At 44.3% G+C, this 23,448-nt stretch overlaps 4 protein-coding genes across 9 annotated transcripts; 3 read left to right on the top strand and 1 right to left on the bottom strand.

Annotated features, from left to right (window-relative positions):
- The first annotated feature begins 391 nt into the window (after positions 1-391).
- LOC143009628 (protein c-Fos-like) lies at positions 392-3,482 on the top strand. Its single transcript, XM_076161683.1, has 4 exons — positions 392-614; positions 1,264-1,491; positions 1,820-1,927; positions 2,016-3,482. Exons 1-4 carry the CDS (start codon positions 516-518, stop codon positions 2,682-2,684), a joined length of 1,104 nt encoding a protein of 367 aa, XP_076017798.1. The 5' UTR covers positions 392-515; the 3' UTR covers positions 2,685-3,482.
- Positions 3,483-4,158: 676 nt separating this feature from the next.
- On the top strand, positions 4,159-8,852 carry LOC143009550 (jun dimerization protein 2-like). The gene is made up of 4 exons (XM_076161564.1): positions 4,159-4,357; positions 6,467-6,684; positions 7,375-7,479; positions 7,625-8,852. The coding sequence occupies exons 1-4, from the start codon at positions 4,270-4,272 to the stop codon at positions 7,808-7,810; spliced, it is 597 nt and encodes a 198-aa protein (XP_076017679.1). The 5' UTR covers positions 4,159-4,269; the 3' UTR covers positions 7,811-8,852.
- Positions 8,853-8,946: 94 nt separating this feature from the next.
- flvcr2a (FLVCR choline and putative heme transporter 2a) lies at positions 8,947-21,936 on the top strand. Of its 5 annotated transcripts, none has more exons than XM_076161560.1 (12): positions 11,785-12,042; positions 13,575-14,245; positions 15,294-15,435; positions 16,930-17,070; positions 17,487-17,554; positions 17,788-17,891; positions 18,336-18,446; positions 18,755-18,860; positions 18,953-19,064; positions 19,451-19,512; positions 20,029-20,148; positions 20,507-21,936. In XM_076161560.1, exons 2-11 carry the CDS (start codon positions 13,622-13,624, stop codon positions 20,101-20,103), a joined length of 1,545 nt encoding a protein of 514 aa, XP_076017675.1. In that variant the 5' UTR covers positions 11,785-12,042; positions 13,575-13,621; the 3' UTR covers positions 20,104-20,148; positions 20,507-21,936. The 5 variants fall into 5 exon arrangements, with proteins under 5 accessions (XP_076017678.1, XP_076017675.1, XP_076017674.1 ...); XM_076161559.1 differs by having other exon boundaries at positions 20,029-20,104; XM_076161562.1 differs by having other exon boundaries at positions 19,451-19,506.
- On the bottom strand, positions 19,998-23,399 carry erg28 (ergosterol biosynthesis 28 homolog). Of its 2 annotated transcripts, none has more exons than XM_076161566.1 (6): positions 23,306-23,399; positions 22,941-23,078; positions 22,508-22,598; positions 22,286-22,404; positions 22,071-22,168; positions 19,998-20,121 (listed from the first exon to the last, which is right to left on the bottom strand). In XM_076161566.1, exons 2-5 carry the CDS (start codon positions 23,071-23,073, stop codon positions 22,080-22,082), a joined length of 432 nt encoding a protein of 143 aa, XP_076017681.1. In that variant the 5' UTR covers positions 23,074-23,078; positions 23,306-23,399; the 3' UTR covers positions 19,998-20,121; positions 22,071-22,079. The 2 variants fall into 2 exon arrangements, with proteins under 2 accessions (XP_076017681.1, XP_076017680.1); XM_076161565.1 differs by lacking the exon at positions 19,998-20,121 and adding an exon at positions 20,912-21,018.
- Positions 23,400-23,448: the final 49 nt, after the last annotated feature.

Raw genomic sequence — 23,448 nt, forward strand, 5'->3', positions numbered from 1 at the left:
TTAGATTCATATCAAAACAACAGATATGGGGGGGGGAACTAAAATATGTATTTGAGAGTAAGATCACGTTTGTCACCGCACGATGCATCTGAATGAAGCAGATTATTTATGAATGGGCGCCAGCTGCTCCACGCGCTGAGACATCCGCGGCGATGACGCGACTAACAACGATAAGGAATGTATCGGTGTATGTGTTTGTCACTAAAAACAAACCGGAAGGCAACAATGAAATTGCCCTTATAACCTAAACCCCCCACATGCAGTCTGTGTTTGTCAGTCTCACCCCCCCTCCCCCTCCGCGGATGGTACAGTCTCAGTTCATTCATAAAATTGTTGCAGAGCATAAAAGGAGGGGCTTGAGCTCTGGTCGTCCAGTTACCAGGTATCTACCTGGAGGAACACCCGGGCAGCTGTGCTCAGAACAAGGCCAGGCTCACATCTGGGGATCGATCCGGACTGGTTTTTGTTCCTCTTGTTATTATCCCGCGGTCTTTCCTAAGAAGCAAACGGCGGACATGGACTCAATGTCTCCCAAGTCTCCTGCCGGGACATTGTGCCAGACAGAAGAAGAGGCGAGCTCCCCTTCCTCCTCCTCCTCTGAGAGCAGTGCGAAGGTACCAGTGCCTTTGTTGATCATATTCAACATTCACAGCGGGGATCCGGACGAACACATGCAGATTTAACATCTTTTTCCTGAATATGACATTGCTCAGCCCGGTGCTGTTGATCCTCAGGAAGGGGGGAGGGGGAGTATTGATTGATAAGATCTTAAATATGTGCTTGTGGTGGGATTATTCATTTGTGAGATGAAGCAGTTGGCCCGTTAGACTGGCGGGAGTGGGAATGTGAGAAAGTGTCTTTGGTCTCGGGTTGTTATGATTCCGCCGTCCTGGGACCAAACGCCAGCGTGTCGATGCAGCGGTTCATTGAGAAAAATAAATCCATTCAGGAGACTCCACAGCATCCCTGCGTCAGTGCTGACGTCAGAGGCGATGATAAAGTCAAATATTGATCCGGAGAAGGCTATTTTTGGTTTGGATTACTTCAAGAAAATATAACATCCGTCGGCTTCTCTCAGTTTTAGACACTGATGAACATATTTATAGCCCTCTGTTATGAGTGCTATTAATGTCAAATCTACTTTAAGCCACAAACTGTATGAAATCAGATGGATGGAATCTGTTTTTCTTTACTGTAATTCTGATTCTCCTGTATTTACTCTATATTTAACACTGACTGTCACTTGTTTATTCATTTTTTCAGGAGCTCAGCCAAGACATGGACATTCAGGCCATTCCATTTGTTCCAACAGTCACTGCAATTTCCTCTACCCCAGATTTCCAGTGGATGGTCCAGCCTACGATTATCACATCTGTCTCCCCGTCTCTGGGTAGCCAGCAAGCCAATGAACCGCAGAGCTCTCAGCAGGCAACACCCAAAGCGGGCGGGAATAAGGGGAAAAATGCTGCCAGGAGAGGGAAAGCAGAGCAGGTAGGTCAGCTCGGATCAAGTCCTCCTGCTATTGGACAGATTAGTCAACAGTGTCAATTTACATATGCCAATCTGTGTTTCTGGTGTGCAACAGCGCCATTGTGCATGCTCCTCCAGAGCTGCATGCTGGCTGTGTGCCTTCCTTAGGCACTCAATTTATATTCAGGTCACAGCAAGTCTGCAACAATGGTCTATTTTTAGACGCATTGCAGAGAAACATGCTTTTGCTTCTCTTCCGAAGCTGATTCTGCAACGGATGGAGTGGATTAGGGGCTGAAATGACCGGATTCTTCACTGTAATAACTGAATTCTTTCCCCACCGCCCCAGCTCTCTCCAGAGGAGGAGGAGAAGAAGAAGATAAGGAGAGAGAGGAATAAAATGGCTGCAGCAAAGTGTCGCAACAGGCGGAGGGAGCTGACTGATACGCTGCAAGCTGTAAGTAAACAATGATGCATTTGCTCAGCTGTCATTCACACCTACTGCTGTGTGTTTCCATCATTCTGGGATGTTGTTCTGTCTGAAGGAGACGGACAAGCTGGAGGAGGAAAAAGCAGCCTTGGAGGCGGAGATAGCCAACCTCCTGAAAGAGAAAGAGCGGCTGGACATTATCCTCGCTACACACAAACCTGAATGCCAAATGTCTGAAGATATGGAGTCCATTTTCCAGGAGCCCTCCGACTCGCCAGAATTACCGCCTAGTCCAGACGACGACAACCTTCCCGAGATTGGCATCCAGGAAGCCCCTTCGCTCCAGGACATGGACATCCCCAGTGACCCGTCCGTAGCCATCTCTGGGAACTCCAATATCTTGCTCTGTGCCAGCGCCGAAGTCAACATCTGTGACCTGGAGCCCTCGCTGGACATTAAGGAGGGACTGCTGGACAATATGTTACCCAGTTTGGAGGAGAAGATGCCCCTGGAGACGGCTCGCTCCGTCCCAGACATAGATTTGAGCAGCTCTCTCGGCGTCTCTGACTGGGAGACCTTGTACAAGTCTGTCTCCAGCGACCTGGAGCCTCTCAGCACTCCTGTGGTGACTTCTACTCCCACCTGCAGCAACTACCTGTCTGTGTTCACGTTCGCATGCCCCGAGCTGGACTCTCTCACAGAGGAACTAGACGGCCATAAAGGTGGAGGGGGAAAGGGGGAATCCGTGGATCTCCTCAACTCTCCAACTCTCCTCGCCTTATAATGTACAGAGGGAATTGATCTGTCTGAGGTTTCTCTTTGCAGGTTGCCAGATTTGAAACTATACCGACATTATGCCACAGAATGCCCTAACACTTCAAGGAATACACTAATGAAATGTCTTGTGTGTGACTAAAGCATAAATATAAAGTTTCCCCAGATACTCAGCCTCCAGAATGATGTAGCTATAAGCATGGCATTGACTTCTACAGGGGCCACCGAACTGAAGTAAGTTTGAAAACGCATGCTGGGAAATTCCAAATCCTTTCTAAGGCTCATATACAGTATACGATCTGTTCCTAGATCTATGATGTAATGTGGAATATAATGTTACAGTATGGTTTTGTGTTTTGGTGTTACTAGTGAATTGATTATTGTAAATGTTGTATTTACAAAGTTTATCCATGGTAAGTACATGCATACCTCAATTTCATCAACTTTGGTTTGACGTCATTGTTGAAACGTTTAGAGTTTTCCATGAAAACATCCAGTGTGATATATGAATATATCTATCAAGATGGAACTTATGAGTTATTTTTTTACCTTTGAGATTTTGACTTATGTGTTACATTTAAAAACACGTACAAATGAGCATCAAGTGCTGATCTATGCTGCTGAATAACACAATAAATCCTCATTCAGAGTGACGTTTGCTGCCTGTGTGACGTGAAGTCCTGAGGGTTGGTGACAAGTGTTGTTCTGGACGTAGTGTGAGGTGAGAGAGTGTCCAATGTCCCCAAATGACAACACCTTTATATTATAAAGTGTCAAACTGAAGGGAATTTATATTGTGGTTTTTGTTGGTGTTTGTTTGAACTCAAAGTGCTTTTCTGATACATTTGATGGACAAATAAATCATAAAAAAAGAGGAAATAAAATAAGGGAAACACAGATGGTTGGATTATGAGGCGGACTAACCAGGGCCCAGGGGCTGAGGGGTCCCAGAGACTGAGGGGCCCCAGAGGCTGAGGGGGCCCAGAGGCTGAGGGGGCCCAGAGGCTGAGGGGGCCACGCAGACGGACATGCTTTTATGTAATGTACAGTTTGGATGGAAGGGTCATGATCCATCTCTGGAGAAAAGGACCCAAACTGGTACTAATACGGGCATATAGAGGCATGACAGGAAAAGGATATGAAATAGATAAATAACGTAAATTCTAAAAAGAAAAAAAAGGAAAAGAAAAAGAGTTATGGGATAAGATATATCAATACAAGAACATTCAATAAATACAGGGAAAAGGGATATTATTTAGCTCAAAACCTGAAATGTAAGCAAATAAATGATATATATTGGTGTTAAATGAATCAACATATAAATTAACTAAATCAAATAAGAACGTAAAAGAAAGAAAGACTATAAGGGAGGGAGAGGGAGAGAGAGAGAGAGAGAGAGAGAGAGAGTGTGTGTGTGTGTGTGTGTGTGTGAGAGGGTTTCTTTTTTTTGTCATTATGGGAGGAGCGGTGCGACTTCCCCACTTCTGCCCCCACTTTATGTACTTTTTTACATCCCTGCTTACGTTTGGTTGGCACTGCCTGATTTCCGCATTCCCAAATCCTCCCAGATTGGGATCACGTTTAAAGTCGGGCTGATGCAACGATTCCCACTTTTTAAAATCTACTCCCGACCTCCGCCTGAGCAGAAGAAAGGACATTTACTCCACCTGGGATCAAAGTCAGGTCTGTACACCAAACTTCACCAGTCGAGCTGTTCGGGATCGTCCAGATGAAACAGCACGGCGGTGCGCCACGTATCGGCCGATCGGCGCACAGCTCCTCCATGTTTGCTCTTCTTTGAGCTTTTCCACTCTATTCCCGTGTCTCTTTGCGGTTTGTTGGCGCTTAAACCCGCCTGACAGATGTTGTGTCTCATGCTGATGTAGCGAGCTGCGTCCCTTTTGTTTGCACGCTCCTACATGTGCATCTTCATCGTGCACTCTTCCGTACAGAGTGTTCTCCTTCTCTGCCTGCTTATTCCCCCTGCTGTTGTTTTGCTTTGAGCTACCAAAATGGAGCGAAACGTGGAGGAATGTGTAAGATTTTTAACGCCCGAAAGCCAAAGTTACGTAAGAAATACTGCCGCACTGACGAAAAACTTCCGCTTTATTGACCCGTGGTGCATTCAGGGTCCATGCCACAACACTACGCTGCCTCTTTCTGCGTGAAAACTCTTTACAAAAGTGCCAATAAATGCATACAAAGTGTGCCTTCACTCACATGCAAATGCACTATTCCGTACTGTATTCATCTTTAAAGTTGCGCCATGCATATGCAGCGTTTCGTACCATTATGTCTTATGTTCTCTCTAACTTTGCCTCTCGAAGACACTGTAATTTGGGTGACAAACACACGTACAGCAGGTGTGTGTGTGTGAAGTTTGGGGTCACCATGAGCCTCAGTTGACTTACTGGAACTCTGCTGCATGGATGGAAAGCCGTTAGTCTGAATGCTATTCCTTTATGTGTGGTGGTGTAGGACAATGTAGAACACGTGAGTCCCAAATGTCCCGTAAGTGTTCAACTGGGCCGAGATCTGATGACTGGCGAAGGCTTTAGTTTAGGATTTATGTCAAGTTCATAGTCAGCAAAGCATTCAGTGAGTGATGAGACTGTGGGAGAGTTTGATAAGAGGATGAAAATGCTGCTCTGTCTGTGTGTCAGGAGAAGGTCCAGATGGTCGTCTGTGGTGCTGCTATACTGGATCAACACCCAGCATGCGTGATATTATAAGTCAACCATGTTTATCCTGATAAGAATTGTTCCATTTTCACAGGTTGGAACAAAACATTTCACTTTGCCTTTTCTGACCTTTTAGTTTGAGGAAGTTGAGTTATTCCCACATTACAGCTTCACAGGGCCGCAAATGCAATCACTTTCCTTTTTGATAAATCAATCCAGAATGTTTGGATCAATAGCTGTGTCTATTAAACCTCCCAAATTCTCCTTTGAGAAGGTGGAATCAGAAAGTGTTTGACCTTGTAACTAAAAAGACTAAAATGATACTGATCAAAACTGCATCTTCACTCTCTGTCCATTGAATTAGCACAGTTTCCAGTGTTTAAATGATGCATAATGACCCTTAAACCTTCCTTTTGTTTCCTCCCTGTGCAGTCTTCACATAGAACATGACATCGGTCTACACACTGTATATCTATAGCACATATATCTGTGTCTGTGTGTGGAGGTGTGTGTTCCTGTGGTTTAGGTGAGAGGTCTCTGAGTGAATCATCTCAGTAGGTTGGTTTCCATCATGAGGTTTGGAGATCTGCTGAGCACTTGTCACCATTTCCTGTTTGTGTCTCACACCTTCTCTATCATCTGTGGATTTTAGCTGGACTGTGTTTCAATCTTGACATGAATCATTTGACAGAAAAGGCATTTGCCAGTATTTGGGCAGCACTGGCTCAATGTACAGAATATACTCAAACCCCCAAGCAGAACATGTTTACCCAACAGTGTAATGTCTAATATGAATACATGTCATTTAGCAAAACAAGCACAAGAGGTTACTACAGGTCGGGTCAGGCGCGGACACTTTCTGCTGTAGTTTGGCAGACATGAGGTCTCAAAAGGAGGAAACCACAACCTAAGGGAATCTTTTGGCACTTTCCCGCTTCACCTCTCCTTGGAGTGATGGGGAATTGTTTCGTTCTGCTCTCGTTCATGATTTGTTGCTCTCTTTGAGGATGAGATATACGCTCATATGTCTGTAACACTATAAATCCCTTCTTGGTGTATCTGGGTTAGTTGCCTGCTGAATGACTCCCACTGTCTCTCTCTTCCCTGTTAGCTGTGGTCACGGCCGAGCCTGACGCGATGCCAGGACAAATCCCAGATCCCTCGGTGACGGCGGGCTCCCTGCCCAGCCTGGGCCCCCTCGCTGGGATCTCGGCCACCACGCTGACTGACAGGCTCAAGTTTGGTGACCTCCAGGAGTTGGGAACGATGCTGTCACCGCTGCACTTTCTGGATAGCCTGGGGAAGAGGTCCCTCGTCATCAAAACGGAGGTACAGGAAATGAAGACACGCCTTTGGCAGATGTGAGCGTAACGGTTCAGTTTATCCTCAGAAAACGGAACATTTTGAGTTTTAGCTTGGTTTTCAATCACATCATGTCAAAGCACGTGTTCAGAAATGAGTTTGGAATATAATTTGACCATGGAGAGATTTACTGTAGAGGCCTGTGAGTGTGTGAAGCTATGCTGTGCAGAACTCGCAGCAGAAGCAAAGCAGCGTATGACATACAGAGACATACTGTATATATTGGCAATATATGGAGACAGGCAAAAAGTCCCACAGACACATTCCAAACTCTTGTAGAAATCATCCTAGAAGAGTTGAAAATGTTTTGTCTGCAAAGGGGCGACCAGCTTCATATTAATGCCTATGGATTTAGAATGGGTGTCATGAAAGCTCCTGTAGTGTAGGTGACCCAATACTTTTGTCCCTATGGGGTGTCATACAGAGGGAATGCCTTTTGTGGTGGTGGTTTGGTGTCATATCTTAACCAACAGGTCCACCTACTGGACATAGAAAGAACTGTTACAGTTGTGGGAAACTTGATAACAGGCAAACTTAATGGGAGATGTAAAGCCTCAGTAACCTTTGGCTTCATTTAGCTGACTGGACACACACACACACACACACACACACACACACACTGTATGGTAAAAGTTTTTGCTCTGAAACGATTTTTAGAGAGATGAGGAAGATGACAGGAGGAAACGAAGGCGAGAGAAGAACAAAGTGGCTGCAGCACGATGTCGAAACAAAAAGAAAGAGAGGACAGATTATCTACAACAGGTGCTACATCGTTCACACACACACACACACACACACACACACACACACACACACACACACACATATATTGATCTTTCCTCTCAGACCCTCTTCCTCCCCTAACGACGACCTCTTCTTAATTTTTTTTCCCTCGCCGCCGTCTCAGGAATCTGAGCGACTGGAGATGTTAAACTCTGACCTCAAAGCCCAGATTGAGGAGTTGAAGCTTGAGCGGCAGCAGCTGATCCTCATGCTTAACCGCCATCGCCCCACGTGCATCGTCAGGACAGATAGCGTCAAAACCCCGGAGAGTGAGGTCAACCCCCTGCTGGAGCAGCTGGAGGCCGAGTGAGGAGGTTTCACAGGTTCCGTTTACATTGGAGGAGCAGCACTTATCTCTGGGACTGGATCATTAAAGAGAACCATTAAAGCACTCCTACCATAGGCCAACTCACAACAGAGGAGAATGGATCGGTAGTTCAATTCATCATGTTCTTCTTCATCTATCGCTCCTTATGTGGTCCGGTTTAGTCGTCATCGGAGCTCCAGGCGCCTTCTGTAAAATATTAGCATTAAACATGAGCCTAGTGAGCAAATGAACGGGCTGGATTTGTAGGTAAGGTCCCGGGTGTGAAGACGTGTGTGTGTGTGTGTGCTTTTAGATTCTGTATCACCGTCGTTGGCAGCATTCCAATGATCATTGCCAGACACGTCCCACCGTTCATGGATGATTTTGCTATCTTGATACATTTATGTGTCCATAAACCCACCTTTGTCAATCACAGCCAATTCATATCTGAAGTACTGAAGGGAAAGTGTAGAGACGCTGGAAATTACACGGTTTCATCACAAAATAACAACTAGAGAGCATTACATAGGACATAAAAGCTTTCCCTCTTTGCCAGTACAATTGAGAGAAAAAAAGATTTTTCCAAAAGAAGTTAGTCCAAACCGTTTCTCAGTGAATATCTGATCATTTGTATTGATTTTGACTTATAGGTGTCTTTGCAGAGCAGTCAATCATTCTCTTTCTGTTTAATTTCTTTGTATTAGTATTTTGACGCAGGCGTCATATATGCACATATACATACGGACTGTTTACATTGTACTAAATTTATGTTACTACATTGTTGCAACCAGTTATGTTTGTTTTTTTATACTTTTGTATATGATGTTATATAAGCATATAAGCTATCACAAGAATAACGTTTTGTATTTCTGTAAGAAGTAAATGTTTCTTTTGTACTGGAATTGTTTACTCTAAATTATAAGCGTTATTTCTGAGCAGCAGCGCCACCTACTGGGATCTACCGGTTCATAGCCACAGACGTTCCTGTGGCCATACATTTATTACTGATGATAAATGAAGCTGATCACACGCTTAAATGTATGTTTGCTTTTTTTTTTATTATATGACAATATGATAATGTTCAGTAGAGCTGCAGGCTGTATGTCGCCATTAGTTCAGCGTCCTGCAGGGTGGAGTCAGAGGGTACATCAGGCGTGTGTCCAAAGTGAAAGTTGACATTGAGTGCTGATCTTGATCGAGGCAGGAATGAAGACCCTAGACTCTGAGGACGCTGGCACTCCAGATGCGGGGAAAAGTGCTCCAGGTGCGGGGAAGAGTGCTCCAGATGGGGGGAAGGGTGCTCCAGATGCGGGAGGAAAATGCATGGAGTCCGTGGAACAAACCGCAAACGGTGTCGTCCCCACGCGTCTGTACAAGAGGCGCTGGCTGATGTTGCTCGTGTTGGTCATTTCCTCCATGGCCAACACGATGCAGTGGCTCCAGTACGGCATCATCAGTAACATCACCATGAGGTTCTACAACGTCAATTCCTCCGCCATAGACTGGCTGTCCATGATGTACATGCTCGTCTTCATCCTCTTCGTCTTCCCCGCCTGCTGTCTTCTGGACAAGAAGGGCATGCGGGTCTTCTTGCTGGTGGCCAACGCTTTCAACTGCGCAGGGACCTGGGTCAAGGTGGGCAGCGCGGAGCCCACGCTGCTCTGGGTCACATTCCTGGGCCAGACGCTGAGCGCGACGAGTCAGGTGTTTATCCTTGGGACACCCTCCCCCCTGGCGGCGGTCTGGTTCGGAACTGATGAGGTTTCCACCGCCTGTTCCATTGGGGTTCTGGGGGCTCAGGTGAGTTGATCCATGAAATATTAAAAAAATTTAAAAATTATCTTTTTATCCAAATCAAGATGGAAAAACACACACATTCTTCATCAGGGTGCCACCAGCTATTATAACAATAACAACAATATAAATGTAAATAACTTCATCTATACTATATACTACTACTAAACAATTAAACAGAACATTCAGAAACAGTAAAACACACCACACCAAACGTACACACTGTTTACCCTACATAGCACCCACCTAGCCGGTTTAGCTGTCCTCAGTAACAACAAAGTCTCTCAAGTGTTGGGGGAGTCGACGCTGAAGCTGCCTCCGGCCGGTGCCTTCTCTGGTTATGGTGGGCTGTGAGGTGCTGGCTTGGGTTGAGTCCTCCACCCCTGGTTCACCCTCACATGTGGCAGAGGCAAGTTGGTAGGGGGGCAAGCCGGTCACAGTGGAGCACAACCACCCTGTTCCTCTTGACCAGCCGCACCCTGTACACAACATCCTACAGTCTCTCCAGAACAGTACAAGGCCCCATCCAATGGCTCATCAGCTTGGGGCGAAAGGCCCCTCTTCCTTTCAAGGCTGTAGACCCACACCTGTGCCCCAGAAGCGAAGTCTCCTCTTTTGTAGATCACCGGCGATAAAGGAGGCCGTCACGATTGACCAGGTTGGACCTCTCAGAGTAGAAGGCCTTGGTCTTAGCGTCCAGGGGAGAGACAGCTGGCCGAATACAACGATTTGCAAATCCTTTGCTTGATGTACAACTTCAGTTGCTCAACAGTCCGGGGTCTCTGTTGTCGTATTTTGCGCTTCATAATGCGCCACACATTTTCAATGGGAGAAAGGTCTGGACTGCAGGCAGGCCAGTCTAGTACCCGCACTCTGTTACTACAAAGCCACGTTTGTAACATGTGCAGAATGTACCTTGGCATTGTCTTTCTGAAATAAGCAGGGACGTCCCTGAAAAAGACGTTGCTTAGATAGCAGCATATGTTGCTCCAAAACCTGTATGTACCTTTCAGCATTAATGGTGCCTTCACAGATGTGCAAGTTACCCATGCCATGGGCACTAACACACCCCCATACCATCACAGATGCTGGCTTTTGAACTTTGCACTGATAACAATCCGGATGGTCCTTTTCCTCTTTGGCCCGGAGGACACGACGTCCATGATTTTCAAAAACAATTTGAAATCTGGACTCGTCAGACCACTGCACACTTTTCCACTTTGTGTCAGTCCATCTCAGATGAGCTCAGGCCCAGAGAAGCCGGTGGCGTTTCTAGGTGTTGTTGACATATGGCTTTCGCTTTGCACGGTAGAGTTTTAACTTGCACTTGTAGATGTAGCAACAAACTGTATTAGCTGACAACTGTTTTCTGTGTTCCTGAGCCCACGTGGTAATATCCTTCACAGAATGATGTCGGTTTTTAATGCAGTGCTGCCTGAGAAATCGAATATCACGGGCATTCAATGTTGGTATTTGGCCTTGCTGCTTACGTGCACAGATTTCTTCAGATTCTCTGAATCTTTTGATGATATTATGGTCTGTAGATGATAAAATCCCTAAATTCCTTGCAATTGTACGTTGAGAAACGTTCTTAAACTGTTGGACTATTTGCTCACGCAGTTGTTCACAAAGTGGTGAACGACTGAGCCTTTCGGGGATGATCCTTTTATACCCAATCATGACACTGACCTGTTTCCAATTAACCTGTTCACCTGTGGAATGTTCCAAACAGGTGTTTTTTGAGCATTCCTCAACTTTCCCAGTCTTTTGTTGCCCCTGTCCCAGCTTTTTTGGAACGTGTTGCAGGCATCAAATTCAAAATGAGTGAATATTTGCAAAAAAACAATACAGTTTGAACATTAAATATCTTGTCTTTGTAGTGTATTCAATTGAATATAGGTTGAAGAGGATTTGCGAATCACTGTATTCTGTTTTTATTTTCGTTTTACACAACGTCCCAACTTCATTGGAATTGGGGTTTGTAGATTTGTTTTACTTATTTCGTATTTAGTAGTTGTTCGCTTTCCAGGTCTTAGTTTTTGTTTTTCAGTTTGTTTTTGTCCCAGTTGGCAGTGAAGTTTCTGAGGCTGGAAACGTCACATGGCACTTTGTTGTGATTGGAGCTCAGCATATGTGTTCATAGGCAGCATCTTGTATTCCAGTTTAGAGCCACACCTTCATGAACAACAAACTATTGCAACATTATAAGCGCAGTGACGCTCAAAATCTGGGAGCTTCATTATATTTTTTATTTCCTTTTTTTGTTAAGCGAATTCAATTGCTATTTATTTAGTAACATTTAAAAAGAATGTATATTATTTTTTCAGATATACATTTCACGTAGGCAGCCACAGGGGAAATGACGTGGAGGCTGATATTTCGCAGTCTTTTGCCTTCAGAGTGTGTGTACAGTCACCGTAGCATAAAGCGATCGGGTCCAGGTAAAGTAAACTCACGTTGGTGTATTTTTCGCATAATAGATCGAATATGAGTTTGTTTATTGCAGTTGAAGTCGAGCGATCATATATCGCCTCTTCCGGGCCGGGAAGCGTTTCAGTCTTTGTGTCAAAAGACACCTTTTGATTCTGCCAACATCTGCCATTCAACTTTACCAAACTTCTTCAACAAAGCGCCTGCCGTGCTCAGTCGTCACCGTGACACGTGTACATGTTTGTTTAAAGAGCAGAGTAACCAGCTTGAGGCGCATTGGAGGGAGTTTCAGTTTTCCTCTCCTGCTCCCAAATTCTCCCGTGAGTCTCAGAGGAACTCCGGGCAGCAGGAGCAGGAACGTGCTGGGAAAATTCCATTCGGAAGAAAAGAACCAAAACCCATTTAAACTTCATCTACTACACCATGGTGTTATTATAGTGTATAGTCTATCTTAGATATAGTATATAAAGTTTTATTAATTGGTAACATTTACCCTTTGCCTCCCGAACTAAAGTTTCCCTTAAAATATTTCAAGTTTTGTTTTTTTCTCTCCAATTCTTGGCACTGAGGATAAGTTATAAGATTCTGTTAAGTTATTGTACTTTTGTTAAAATGTGAAACAAACATAAATACAAAGCTTTTCAGTTTGATCACTAACCCTAAATGTGGTTATGATCGCTTGTAAACGCTCGTTTAGTTATCTTGTCAAGCCGGTTTGGTAGGGTTGAATGTGACAGAGTGCTGTCTCATCAGTAAGATCAGCTGCTGAACCATGAATACTGTCACATCATCGTGTCTGAGCTCACATCTGGACTTCCTACAAGTTAACAGTTAACTGAGTGTCCTATCTTTATAGGCTATAATGTGGAAATCTATGACATGGATGTGATGAGGTTGTGTTCACATGGCCCTGATAAGTGGCTAGACTGGGTGCTTCCTGTCTAATACTCTAATACTGTCTTACTGCACAGCAAACACACCTAAATTATTATTGAATGTTTGCTAATTGAAATTATTCCAATTTATTACCGTTTTACTGCTGTAAGACGGCTGTTTGAGAGAAGTTGTTGGCTTTTTTTAAGCTTTATGCTGAGTGGACCTTGGCTTTATCCGTGTGTGTGTGTGTGTGTGACATGTGACTAACTTAAGCAATACAATCAAGTTGCTGTCGTCGACCATCCTAACTAAAGTTCAGGCACAGAGGCTGAGGTCAGGTGTCAGTTTGCTGCAAGGAGAAGAGCAGGAAGGAGGAGGAGTTAGGAATGAGATGGAAAATAACAATAAACGTACAACCATCACATGACTGAAGCCATAAAGGGGACAAATACCGGAACGGTCAGCAGAGATACGCTGGCAGGCAGCTCAGCTCAGGCTGGTGTTTCATTGTCGGGATCACACCTTTTCACCAGCGTTCCTCTTTAAACTGCAGCTCAGGTGCATCTCTACCAAATCAGTGAACCCCATTCAGGGCAGAGCAGGTGAGCTGGTTTAGGATCTATCACACACAAGGAGATGTATTTGCTTTTCCCTCCATCTACTTAAGGCAGCAGGGGGTGAACTGGACAGGCAGGTGTGAAATTGGGAGGAATCATGGATGAGCAGGATGAGCCGCACAAGTGGCGGGACGGTCTTGGCCCGACCTGGGATGATGATTCTCCTGACAGACCACAGAGGAACAGTGTGGGTGAAGAAGGCCACCATCTGCCCCACGGAGGCAGCAGCCTGACTTTGGACTCCTCTGACCTGGACACCACCCAGCCATTCCCGCTGATGGAGACGAGGTTGTATAAGCGGCGCTGGGTCATGCTCTTCCTGTTCTGCATGTACTCCATGAGCAGCTCCTTCATGTGGATGCAGTACGGCATCATCAGCGACATCTTTATGCACTTCTACGGCATCGGCAACCTGGCCATGGACTGGCTGGCCATGATTTACTCCCTCACCTACATCCCTGTGATCCTGCCCGTCACGTGGCTGATAGACAACCGGGGCTTGAGAGAAGTGGTCTTGGTGGGATCGGCCTTCAACTGTATCGGGGCCTGGATCAAGACGGGCACTGCACATCCCAGCATGTTCGCCATGACCTTTTTCGGGCAGTTTGTGTGTTCGGTGGGCAACGTTTATATCCTGGGAATACCAGCCAAACTCGCATCCCTGTGGTTCGGACAGCAAGAAGTATCCACTGCCTGCTCCATTGGAGTTTTAGGAAACCAGGTGTGTTTGCCTAACTTTGGAAAACTATTTTGACAACAATTTTGACACTGGGCAATTGTGTGTGTGTGTGTGTGTGTATTTGCGCTTTGCAGTGGTTGTAAAGAGTTCAGTGTCATCTTATCACTGTTTGCAGATGGAATTACAGTGTGCAAAAAACAGATAATAGGCAGATATGCCATGTGTGATGTACGCCCACTATCTTGTCTGACTTCCGTGTTCGTGTGTGTGTGTGTGTGTGTGTGTGCGTGTGTGTGTGTGTGTGTGTGTGTGTGTGTGTGTGTGTGTGTGTGTGTGTGGGGCACCACTACCAGTTCGCAAGAGTTGGCAGGCTTGTACACTAACGGTCCTGTGTACATTGAGAACCTTCATGCATTTTGTGCTCATTGGTGATTTTGTTTCAAACACTCCCACCTCCACAGTGCGAGTCCAGTTCTATGGTTGAAGGAAGGCCTGTGTGGATTTTCTCACAGAGGTTTGAGCTCCTTTTGAACTCACAGTTTCTGATTTTTGATCTAGATTATTTTCCAAATACAAAAGTTGTTTTTTGAACAAGCCACGAGTTGAAGTAAGTCACACTGAGAATGTTGTGTTCAAGGCCAAAGCTTGCTGGGGGGAGTGTGTGTCGCTTGAAGGGTTCCCAGACTATTTGATAAGGACTTTACGCAAAAGTTTGTCTGATTAGGATCCAGATCCGACATTGCAGGGACGGGGACAGGGATGGGGACGGGGACAGGGACAGGAGCACATTAATGGAGCTGCTGTATAGCAACACATAAGGGACTGTACTTATATTGTACTTTTATCTAAAGTGCTTTACATTGAGGAACCTTCCAATCCCTAGATGAGGCTCTACCTTCCTGAGCCAAGCCCCCTCCAGCTCTTTGTTTATGTCTCTTCCTGTCAAGATTGTTTCACCGTATATTCAGATGTTTTGCCCTTTAAATGATGTATTCTGCATGTGTGTGTGTGTGTGTGTGTGTGTGTGTGTGTGTGTGTGTCTAAGGATGGTGCAGAGTCTAACTTGGGGTTCTGTGCTTCTTACCTGCAGCTGGGTATTGCCTTGGGGTTCCTGATCCCTCCGGTCCTGGTGCCTAATGTGGAGAACCTCGATGAGCTGGCGAAGCACATCAGACTCATGTTCTACATCAGTGCTGGTGTCGCCACCTTTGTGTTCCTCCTCGTCATCATTTGTAAGTCTCAAAGGGAAGCTGACTCCTCTACAGCTGCACAGTAAGCTGTAACTTATCTCATGAACGACTCGGTCTACTGTCACCCAACTTGGTGGACACGTCGACCTGATGGTGTTGTTATAACAACAACAGTTACATTCTGTCAATAACTTAGGAACCATAATTGGAGGACGACGAGGCCTTCTTGTTGATGATGTTGCACATATATTCCCCTAGTTTGTTGTGTGTTTGTGCGTCTTTCCTGGTGGTCGAGCTCCTCGGGCAGTGCTGGTGAGACACTGAGACCCTGAGAGGCAGCAGAGGAGCTCACCTGATGAGCAGCAGCAGTAATTGTTATAATTGTCCACGCTTTGAAGAGATGCGTTCAGACACGATCTTAAAGGCAAACGGGAACATTTCCTGCATCGACCTGCAGAAACATTCATAGCTGAAGTTACTAAAGCTGCACCAGGCCAGATTATATGTTCATTACTTTATGTTGGCGACTCCAGAATTATATTTTGGACCAAAATGTGACTCCTAGACTTCCTTATATCATGCGCCTATCATTTTTGAAGTTGCATGTTTTGAACTTAATGAAGCAAAAACCAAACTTTTGGTCTCAGTTAGCATTTGGGTTCAAAGCAAATGTGTTAAAAGAGACGGCACATATTGCTTATTTGTGTTCAAGTGACAGTTGGTCTTATAGTTTGTCTACATTACATTACATTACATTACGATCATTTAGCAGACGCTTTTATCCAAAGCGACTTACATTACATAACCACCCTTCGCAGAGGGGGGAGCAACTGGGGGTTCGGTGCCTTGCTCAGGGGCACCTCGGCAGGGACTCGAACCAGCAACCCGTCTAGTGTCTAATCTATTGTTTCCAAATCGCAAACAGGGATCAGAACACATGCAGTTGAGCAAATATGTGATCGCAGTAAAGCAAGTTTACAGTGAATGTTCTTCACTAAACACACAGACACACACACACACACACACACCCACACCCACACCCACCCACCTCTGGCTATTTGACTCCTGATATTCTTCTTTTTTGCCCAGTAGTCATTTTGAACTTTAGTGTCAGCAATAGGCTTTGGCCTCTGTGTTTGCACAGATAATCCAATCTTCTGTCTCAGGTCCTGCCAAATGACCTCCTAAAGCACTCAGAGGTATCTTACCTTTGTTCTCTCTTGGTTCTGAATATGAACCTATTATTATGATGGCAGTAAGGCGAGTTTGACTTTTTGAGCATTTGCTTTGCAAGTTGAACTGCATGTTTAAGGATCAAACAGCCTTGAGAGCTTTATCACACACACACACACACACACACTTTTATTTGGCCTCTGTGTTTGCAATCATGAGCAACGTCTGCCTCAGGTTCTTTCACTGTTACAAGCGATCATAAACACTCTGCGGTATCTTATGTGTTCCTTGGCACTGAATAAGCTTTTTTAACCTAGTATCTTGTTCTGTGTGTGTGTGTGTGTGTGTGTGTGTGTTTCGCAGTTTTCCAGGAGAAGCCGGAGCTGCCACCCAGCCAGGCCCAGGCCCAGATCAGGATCCTCTCCCGCCATGAGTACTCCTACACGGCTTCCATCGTGAGGCTGCTACGGCACAAAGCCTTCATCATCCTGATGATCTCCTACGGTGCGTCTCTTCCTGCTTGCCACCAACATGTCGGTAGAACGGAAACCTTTTGTCCAATGTTCCAGTATAAAGTAGAAGGACACTCACACCTCCACCAAGGCTGAAGACTCCTAGACAAAATGTGTTGTAGTATAAAACTGGTTCATGGTGTTGTTCTCATAATATTACTTCATCCTAAGTACTTTGAATAGGTGAACAACTCCAGATCTGTAGTCTACATTAGTTTGTAAATTTTATCCTGATCTTAGCAAGTTTGCACCTCATGATTGATGCAATGATAGTCGGTCATGGAGTTCTGGAGGCTAATGTAGGCTAATGATGTCTGTCCGCGGGATCCAGGAGTTCCTATCTGGACCTCCCTCCATCCCTGTAGCTCTTCTCAGGACAGATGGAATATTTTGTTTTGTTCTCTGCAGGCCTGAACACCGGCTGTATATATGCTCTTTCCACACTGTTGAATCGGATGATCATAATGCATTACCCTGTAAGTTCCAGCTATTGTTTCCCTTATTCTTTTCTTCCTCACTGGTAACCTCAAAGATGCCAAAGATATTTATAATTGTGATAATTGATTAGTCTATATATTATTTTGATTATTAATGGAGTGATAGCTGTACATGTACTATACACTGGGATCATGTGTCATCATAAGAAGGTGTGCAGGGCATCATGGTTGTCTAAAATTGGGCCTGACAAGTGACTCTGTTTTTCCCTTAGGGTGAAGAGGTGAATGCTGGGAGAATTGGCCTGACCATTATCTTTAGTGGCATGTTGGGGTCCCTCATATGTGGCATTTGGCTGGACAAGACCAAAACCTACAAGTGAGATGTTCCTATAACACCATTATTAAGAAAATGTCCTGCACACTGTATTGGAGTACAAGTCAGGATACTGCTTCATGCAGACTGTGTTACAGGAACAAAAACATTAGAAGGAAACCTTTGGGCGTGGATACACAAGAGTAATCTGCACCAGCCTGAACTTCCAGTGCCTCGGGTGTTGTTGTTTCACCTCAGCTGATCTGGTTCACTAAATAAGAAGCATCTTTTCTTACTGTCATTTATTTGTATTAAATTTTCCACACAAAGCAAACATTCCCTTTTTTTTATTACTTTTCTTAAGTTGCTCCAGGAAATGTTGCTTGTTCTGATCAGCCTTGCCACAGGATTCAGTTTGTTAAACATGGATGTAAAGCTTTAGGTCTAACGAGGCTGACTTTGTGCTTTGAATCTATACTGACTGAATTTCCTCTCTTCTCTCCTCAGAGAGACTACAGTAGCCATTTATGTCTTTAGTTTTCTTTCAATGCTGGTTTATACCTGCACCCTCAACCTGGGCCACCTGTGGCTGGTGTTCGTCACATCAGCAATAGTAGGGTAGGTAAACATTTAAGAGTAATGGTTAGATAATAGTTAGAAATTCCCACCAAAAAAGTAGAGGAAAGAAAATAAAGATTTGTATTTATTGCATTGTGTTACCTCAAAACTCGGTCCAAACACAAACGGTGCTTGGCAAGAGCCTGAAATGTCTTTGAATTTGTTGTCCAAATTAGTTTGGGAATTGTAGAGCTGAGGTCTCAGTGACACACATGTATCAAATGTACTTTCTTTGAGTTGTGAAAAGAAAAACTTCCTCCTAGGGTCTTATGCTGTATTTTGGCTTGACCTTTGACCCTTGTCTGCAGGTTCTTCATGGCAGGATACTTGCCTGTGGGCTTTGAGTTTGCAGTAGAGCTCACCTACCCAGAATCAGAGGGGACCTCGTCTGGACTGCTGAACGTTTCGGCTCAGGTCAGTGCGGAGACCAAATACAGACGACAGAGCACAGAATAAACACGGCCTGTCGTCATGGAGATGTGAGCTTTGCACTAATCTCATTTCAGATTTTTGGAATCATTTTCACCATCTCCCAAGGGAAGCTCATCGATCATTGGGGCACCTTAGCTGGGAACATCTTCCTGTGTATCACTCTGTTCATCGGCTGTGTAATGACAGGTAAAGCCAATAATCTGTTAACTCATCTGCCTCCACTGCTCACATCTGATCCCTCACCTCATCCTTGTCCAACCTGCATGTGACCCAACCGCTCCCATGGTGCATTTCCCTGTTGTTTCTAATCCCTTGGATATTTTTCCACAAGGTAAAGCTGCCCTCTAGTGGTTGAAGAAATAACCACTATTTAGGAGAGGTGCAACAAAACCCAAACAACAGTACATCCTTAGCAAACGCTTAATTCACGGGATACCAGCAGCTGTGCATTAAAAATGACAAATACCACCATGAAATTCTTAAATTAGCTTTAAGTTTTTCATTATTCATTCATTTTTTTGTTTTTTGAGGACTTAACTTTTCCTTTTATTTCCCGTTTTCCTCTCTGTCAGTATTCATCAAGTCTGACCTCAGGCGACAGAAGGCCAACATGCTATGTGACATCAGTGTAAGTGTAAGTGTGTTTTATATGAACTTGGCCTCGCTGTGGGGTGCGTGTGTGTGTATGGGCTTTCCTGGTTACATACACCTCTCTACAAAATGTTGTGAGGTTTTATTGAAATATGAATAATCTTGACACGTTAATCCAGTACTAGCACATCAAGGTTTTGATATTCTGGGATGTTCAGCATATAAAAAAATCACAGCAACACAAATGTAATCAATGGTTTACCTTCGATTTCAGTAAAACAGCAAACACTAACAACAAAGATATCAAGAATAATCAGGATTTAATGTTTTCCTCTATAACTTAAAGATGACCTGCAGTGAAAATAAGCAGTTTGACATTGATTCATAAACACCGTCCCATCAAAAAATAAACACAAAATATTGATCAAAGGATGCCATAATTTCCAACACACACGCTTTGACAACGCCTGGTTGTAGCACAAAGACGGGGCCGGGGGTTGGCAGTGTGGTGGGGTGTGCAGGTTGGTGGTGCAGTCTGACACCCAAGTTGTCGTTCCAGGCTGCAGACTCCATCACCTCGGTGCAAGACGAAGGGGCCGCAGTGTCCGGCGAAGCCTACCAACGTCTTTCTTGATGTAAACCCACGAGGTCCCTAAAACCATTACACACACCTGTCAAGGTACGGACACACACTCTCAAGTAATCATTTTACCACAAGGGGGTTTAGACACGGACTGTGGGAACACGGGAGGCTGGGGCTGATTTGTGTTATCCAGGGGCAGAACACACACGGATAAACACACATACTCAGACACACAGAGAAGGAGAGACACAAGGTTTACCAAAACACAAAATGCATGACGGATATTCTTCAGATATTGAATTCTGTGAAGGTTCAAATCAAGAAAGAATGGCTGTTTTCCTCTGACCTGTGTGCTTAATGGATTGTTGATCAACTCACACTGCTCAGAATAGTATTGGGTTTGTGTTGTTGGCCAATTGGTCTCTTCTGAGCATTCTCATTGCTTTATTCACAGAAAACCCCAGCTGACATAGAAGGAGGCATCTCCGCTCAGGCAACAGTGAAAGAGGTGGAGTTTGAATGACAGAGCAGATGTTCCTCCTCTGACACGTAACAAACACTACAGGTGACGCACAGCAAACCTGCATCACACGATGCACTGCACATCACGCTGTGGTGTACGGACACACACAACTTAACACCAAACCAGGCTGCGGCAGGCGTGCACATCGGGAAAGGTTTTATTGAATATTTATTTGCTCTTCAGTGGGCATTTGAGTGAACTTATAAGTGCAATGTAACAAAGATGAACTTTCAGATTTCTTCCAATAATTCAGTCTTCAGTCATGTGTGTGTTTTCTTGTGACCTCAATCTTTATGTTGCTGAAGATTTTCCTTCGAGTCTTCAGTTCAGTAAAGATCACTGTTAATGTCTCTGGGTGCTGCTGATTCCTTTACAACATTGATGCCGTGTGCATCTGAGTGAACTTTGGGAGGTCAGAGTTGTTCCTGTATGATGTCATCTCTCTGACAAACAAAGAAAAGCCTTTGAGCACAAAGTTGATTATGGATGACTGAATGAATGAGTTAGACAAATTCATCCATTTCACTGTTATTTTACATGTTCACTTGTGTGTTTGTTACCGAGAAACGTCATTCTCCCTGTAAAGTGTGTGTGTGTGTGTGTGTCAGTGTCTGAATGTGTGCAGGGTCTCATCATTGTGATTGTTGTGTATTTATGAGACATGTTTGTTCATCCCACATTCATGTTTTAAATCTGGTATTTTACTGTGAATCTGTTTTGTTGGTTTTTGCTCTTTTCTGTGCTACAAAACATTTGAAAGACTTTTTAAAGAGTCAAACATACAATATTGGTGTTTTCTTTCATCTCCAGAGGTTCAAGTTGAGTTTTGCTGAAGTTCTACAGCAGTTGGTCCTTATTTATGTTGGTGTTGTGTCCTTATTTAGTGTTTTGGTTCTGAGCAGTAGAAGATATTTATGTTTATCGCACACAGTCACATTCTAATGAAATGTACACTGTGGATAGATTTTTATTTAAGTTTATAACGTCGTTGCAAATATATATACAATAATAAAGTAAGGTCCAAATCTTTATTGTGTTTATGATTTATGTAATAAAGTGAAATACACATCCAGGCTTCTTAACTGCTGCTCACTATTTGGCATCTTAATTCCAATTTCCACCATGCATTTGCAAGTTTTCATACACAGTGGTCACATTTTTACTTATTTAAACATAGAAATCTACTGTAGAACTTATTTATCAGGTTGACAACACAATGTCCATCTTAGTTGTGTACAGTCATACTTCTGTTTGGATAATTTTGCATTGGGAACTTTCTGGGATGGAAGGTCAGGTATTGTAAAATGTTCATGTAAACCCCTTAGTATCTTAATAATAAAATATAAACCTACATGCATCAATTGATGTCACGTGACTCTTTCAACTGTGACACCGTGTGGATATAAATCTGTAGAAAATGCTCTTCATGGGATGTCACAAATGTACATGTTGACGTTTTGTGCATCACACAGGGACAGACAACAAAATCATCAACCTGCTGGATTCAGTTGCGTTTCTTCTGTCGAGCTCCGACTTCCTCTTGCGTCTCTGGAAAACACTGGAACCCGATCAGCATTCCGATGATGGAGAAACCTGCCAACGCAACACAATCTTTCCATAAGGGCTGTGAGCATAATGCCGCATCAAACTTAAGGAGATCTACAAAATTGAGTCTAGAGTGTAACAGTGTGTGAGAAATAAACTACTCACTTGCCACAAGGAGAGGTGCCATGACACCGATGGTCAGTGGTGCTGTTTTATAGACAAAGGCCTCAGACAGAAAGTGACCCAATGCCAGCACAAATGTCCACAACGTGATGTGATACAGCCTGCAGAGGACGGCACGACACAGAGAGACAACACACAGTGTATGAGGACAGAAAGGCTCAGCCAGAGCTTTAAAGAAGGTGCATGAAGTGACAACTCTCCTACGTTCTGTTCTGGATATCGATGGCACAGGCACAGCGGATGATAGATGACAGCAGCGTCCAGATGCCAAATGTTCGAGCTTGGAGACCGTTAACTGAGGAGAGGAAGAGAAGCCGATGCTCATATTAAGAGCAAATCAAGTTTAACTCCCCACATGTGTGACTGGGTGGAGAGTAAACACGTTAAGACTCCTATGTTTTGTATGTGTCACTTAAGCGTACTTTCACACAGTATGATGTCATAATAATGTGAGATAAATGAAGTGATGATGGCAGTACAGGGTTACTGTCTGCAGGTCATAGTATCATACAAATGTTGTGCTTTGTGACGTCATTATACTGTCACGTACATTTAAAATAGTGTGGTAAGTGATCGCATCGCAATGATACCACAATCGCACAGATAACGGATATTGATTATTGTGTGTATGTCTCACCAAACTCTGGCGCGCCCGTGTAGAGCTTCTCAGACAGAAAGCTGTGATCTCTGAAACTCTGTACCGTGTTTCCCACCGCGATGACGGCCACCATCACCAGCCAGCTCCGCAACACATTCAGGAAGCGACTCATGTTCACTGACACACACACACATCCCCATTTGTTTCATGCGACGCATGTTATCAGCTGGTTATACAGATGTTTGATACCTGTCTGACACAATACAAGGCTGTGTAGCACCTAGCAAAATGGCACAAATATAACATGGTATCTAACATGATATCGCAGGGTAACACTGCTGTAACCACGGTTTACTGGCGAGGCGTATTATTGACAAAAATGTACAAAAAGTGCATTTATTTACCTGACAGGATGTATACAAGTACTCCCTTGACATATTCCTGACATAAAACAACCGAATAGTTGTGTGAGCGAAGGTTGTGTTTTCAATCTTGGGCCATCGGGATTGACCAATGGGAGCGCTCGCAGATGGGTCCATCGAGTCGA

This window comes from Genypterus blacodes, unplaced genomic scaffold (genome assembly GCF_046128005.1).
Source record: "Genypterus blacodes isolate CSIRO-AG114 ecotype Tasmania unplaced genomic scaffold, CSIRO-AGI_Gbla_v1 ptg000112l_1, whole genome shotgun sequence".
NCBI lineage: Eukaryota > Metazoa > Chordata > Actinopteri > Ophidiiformes > Ophidiidae > Genypterus > Genypterus blacodes.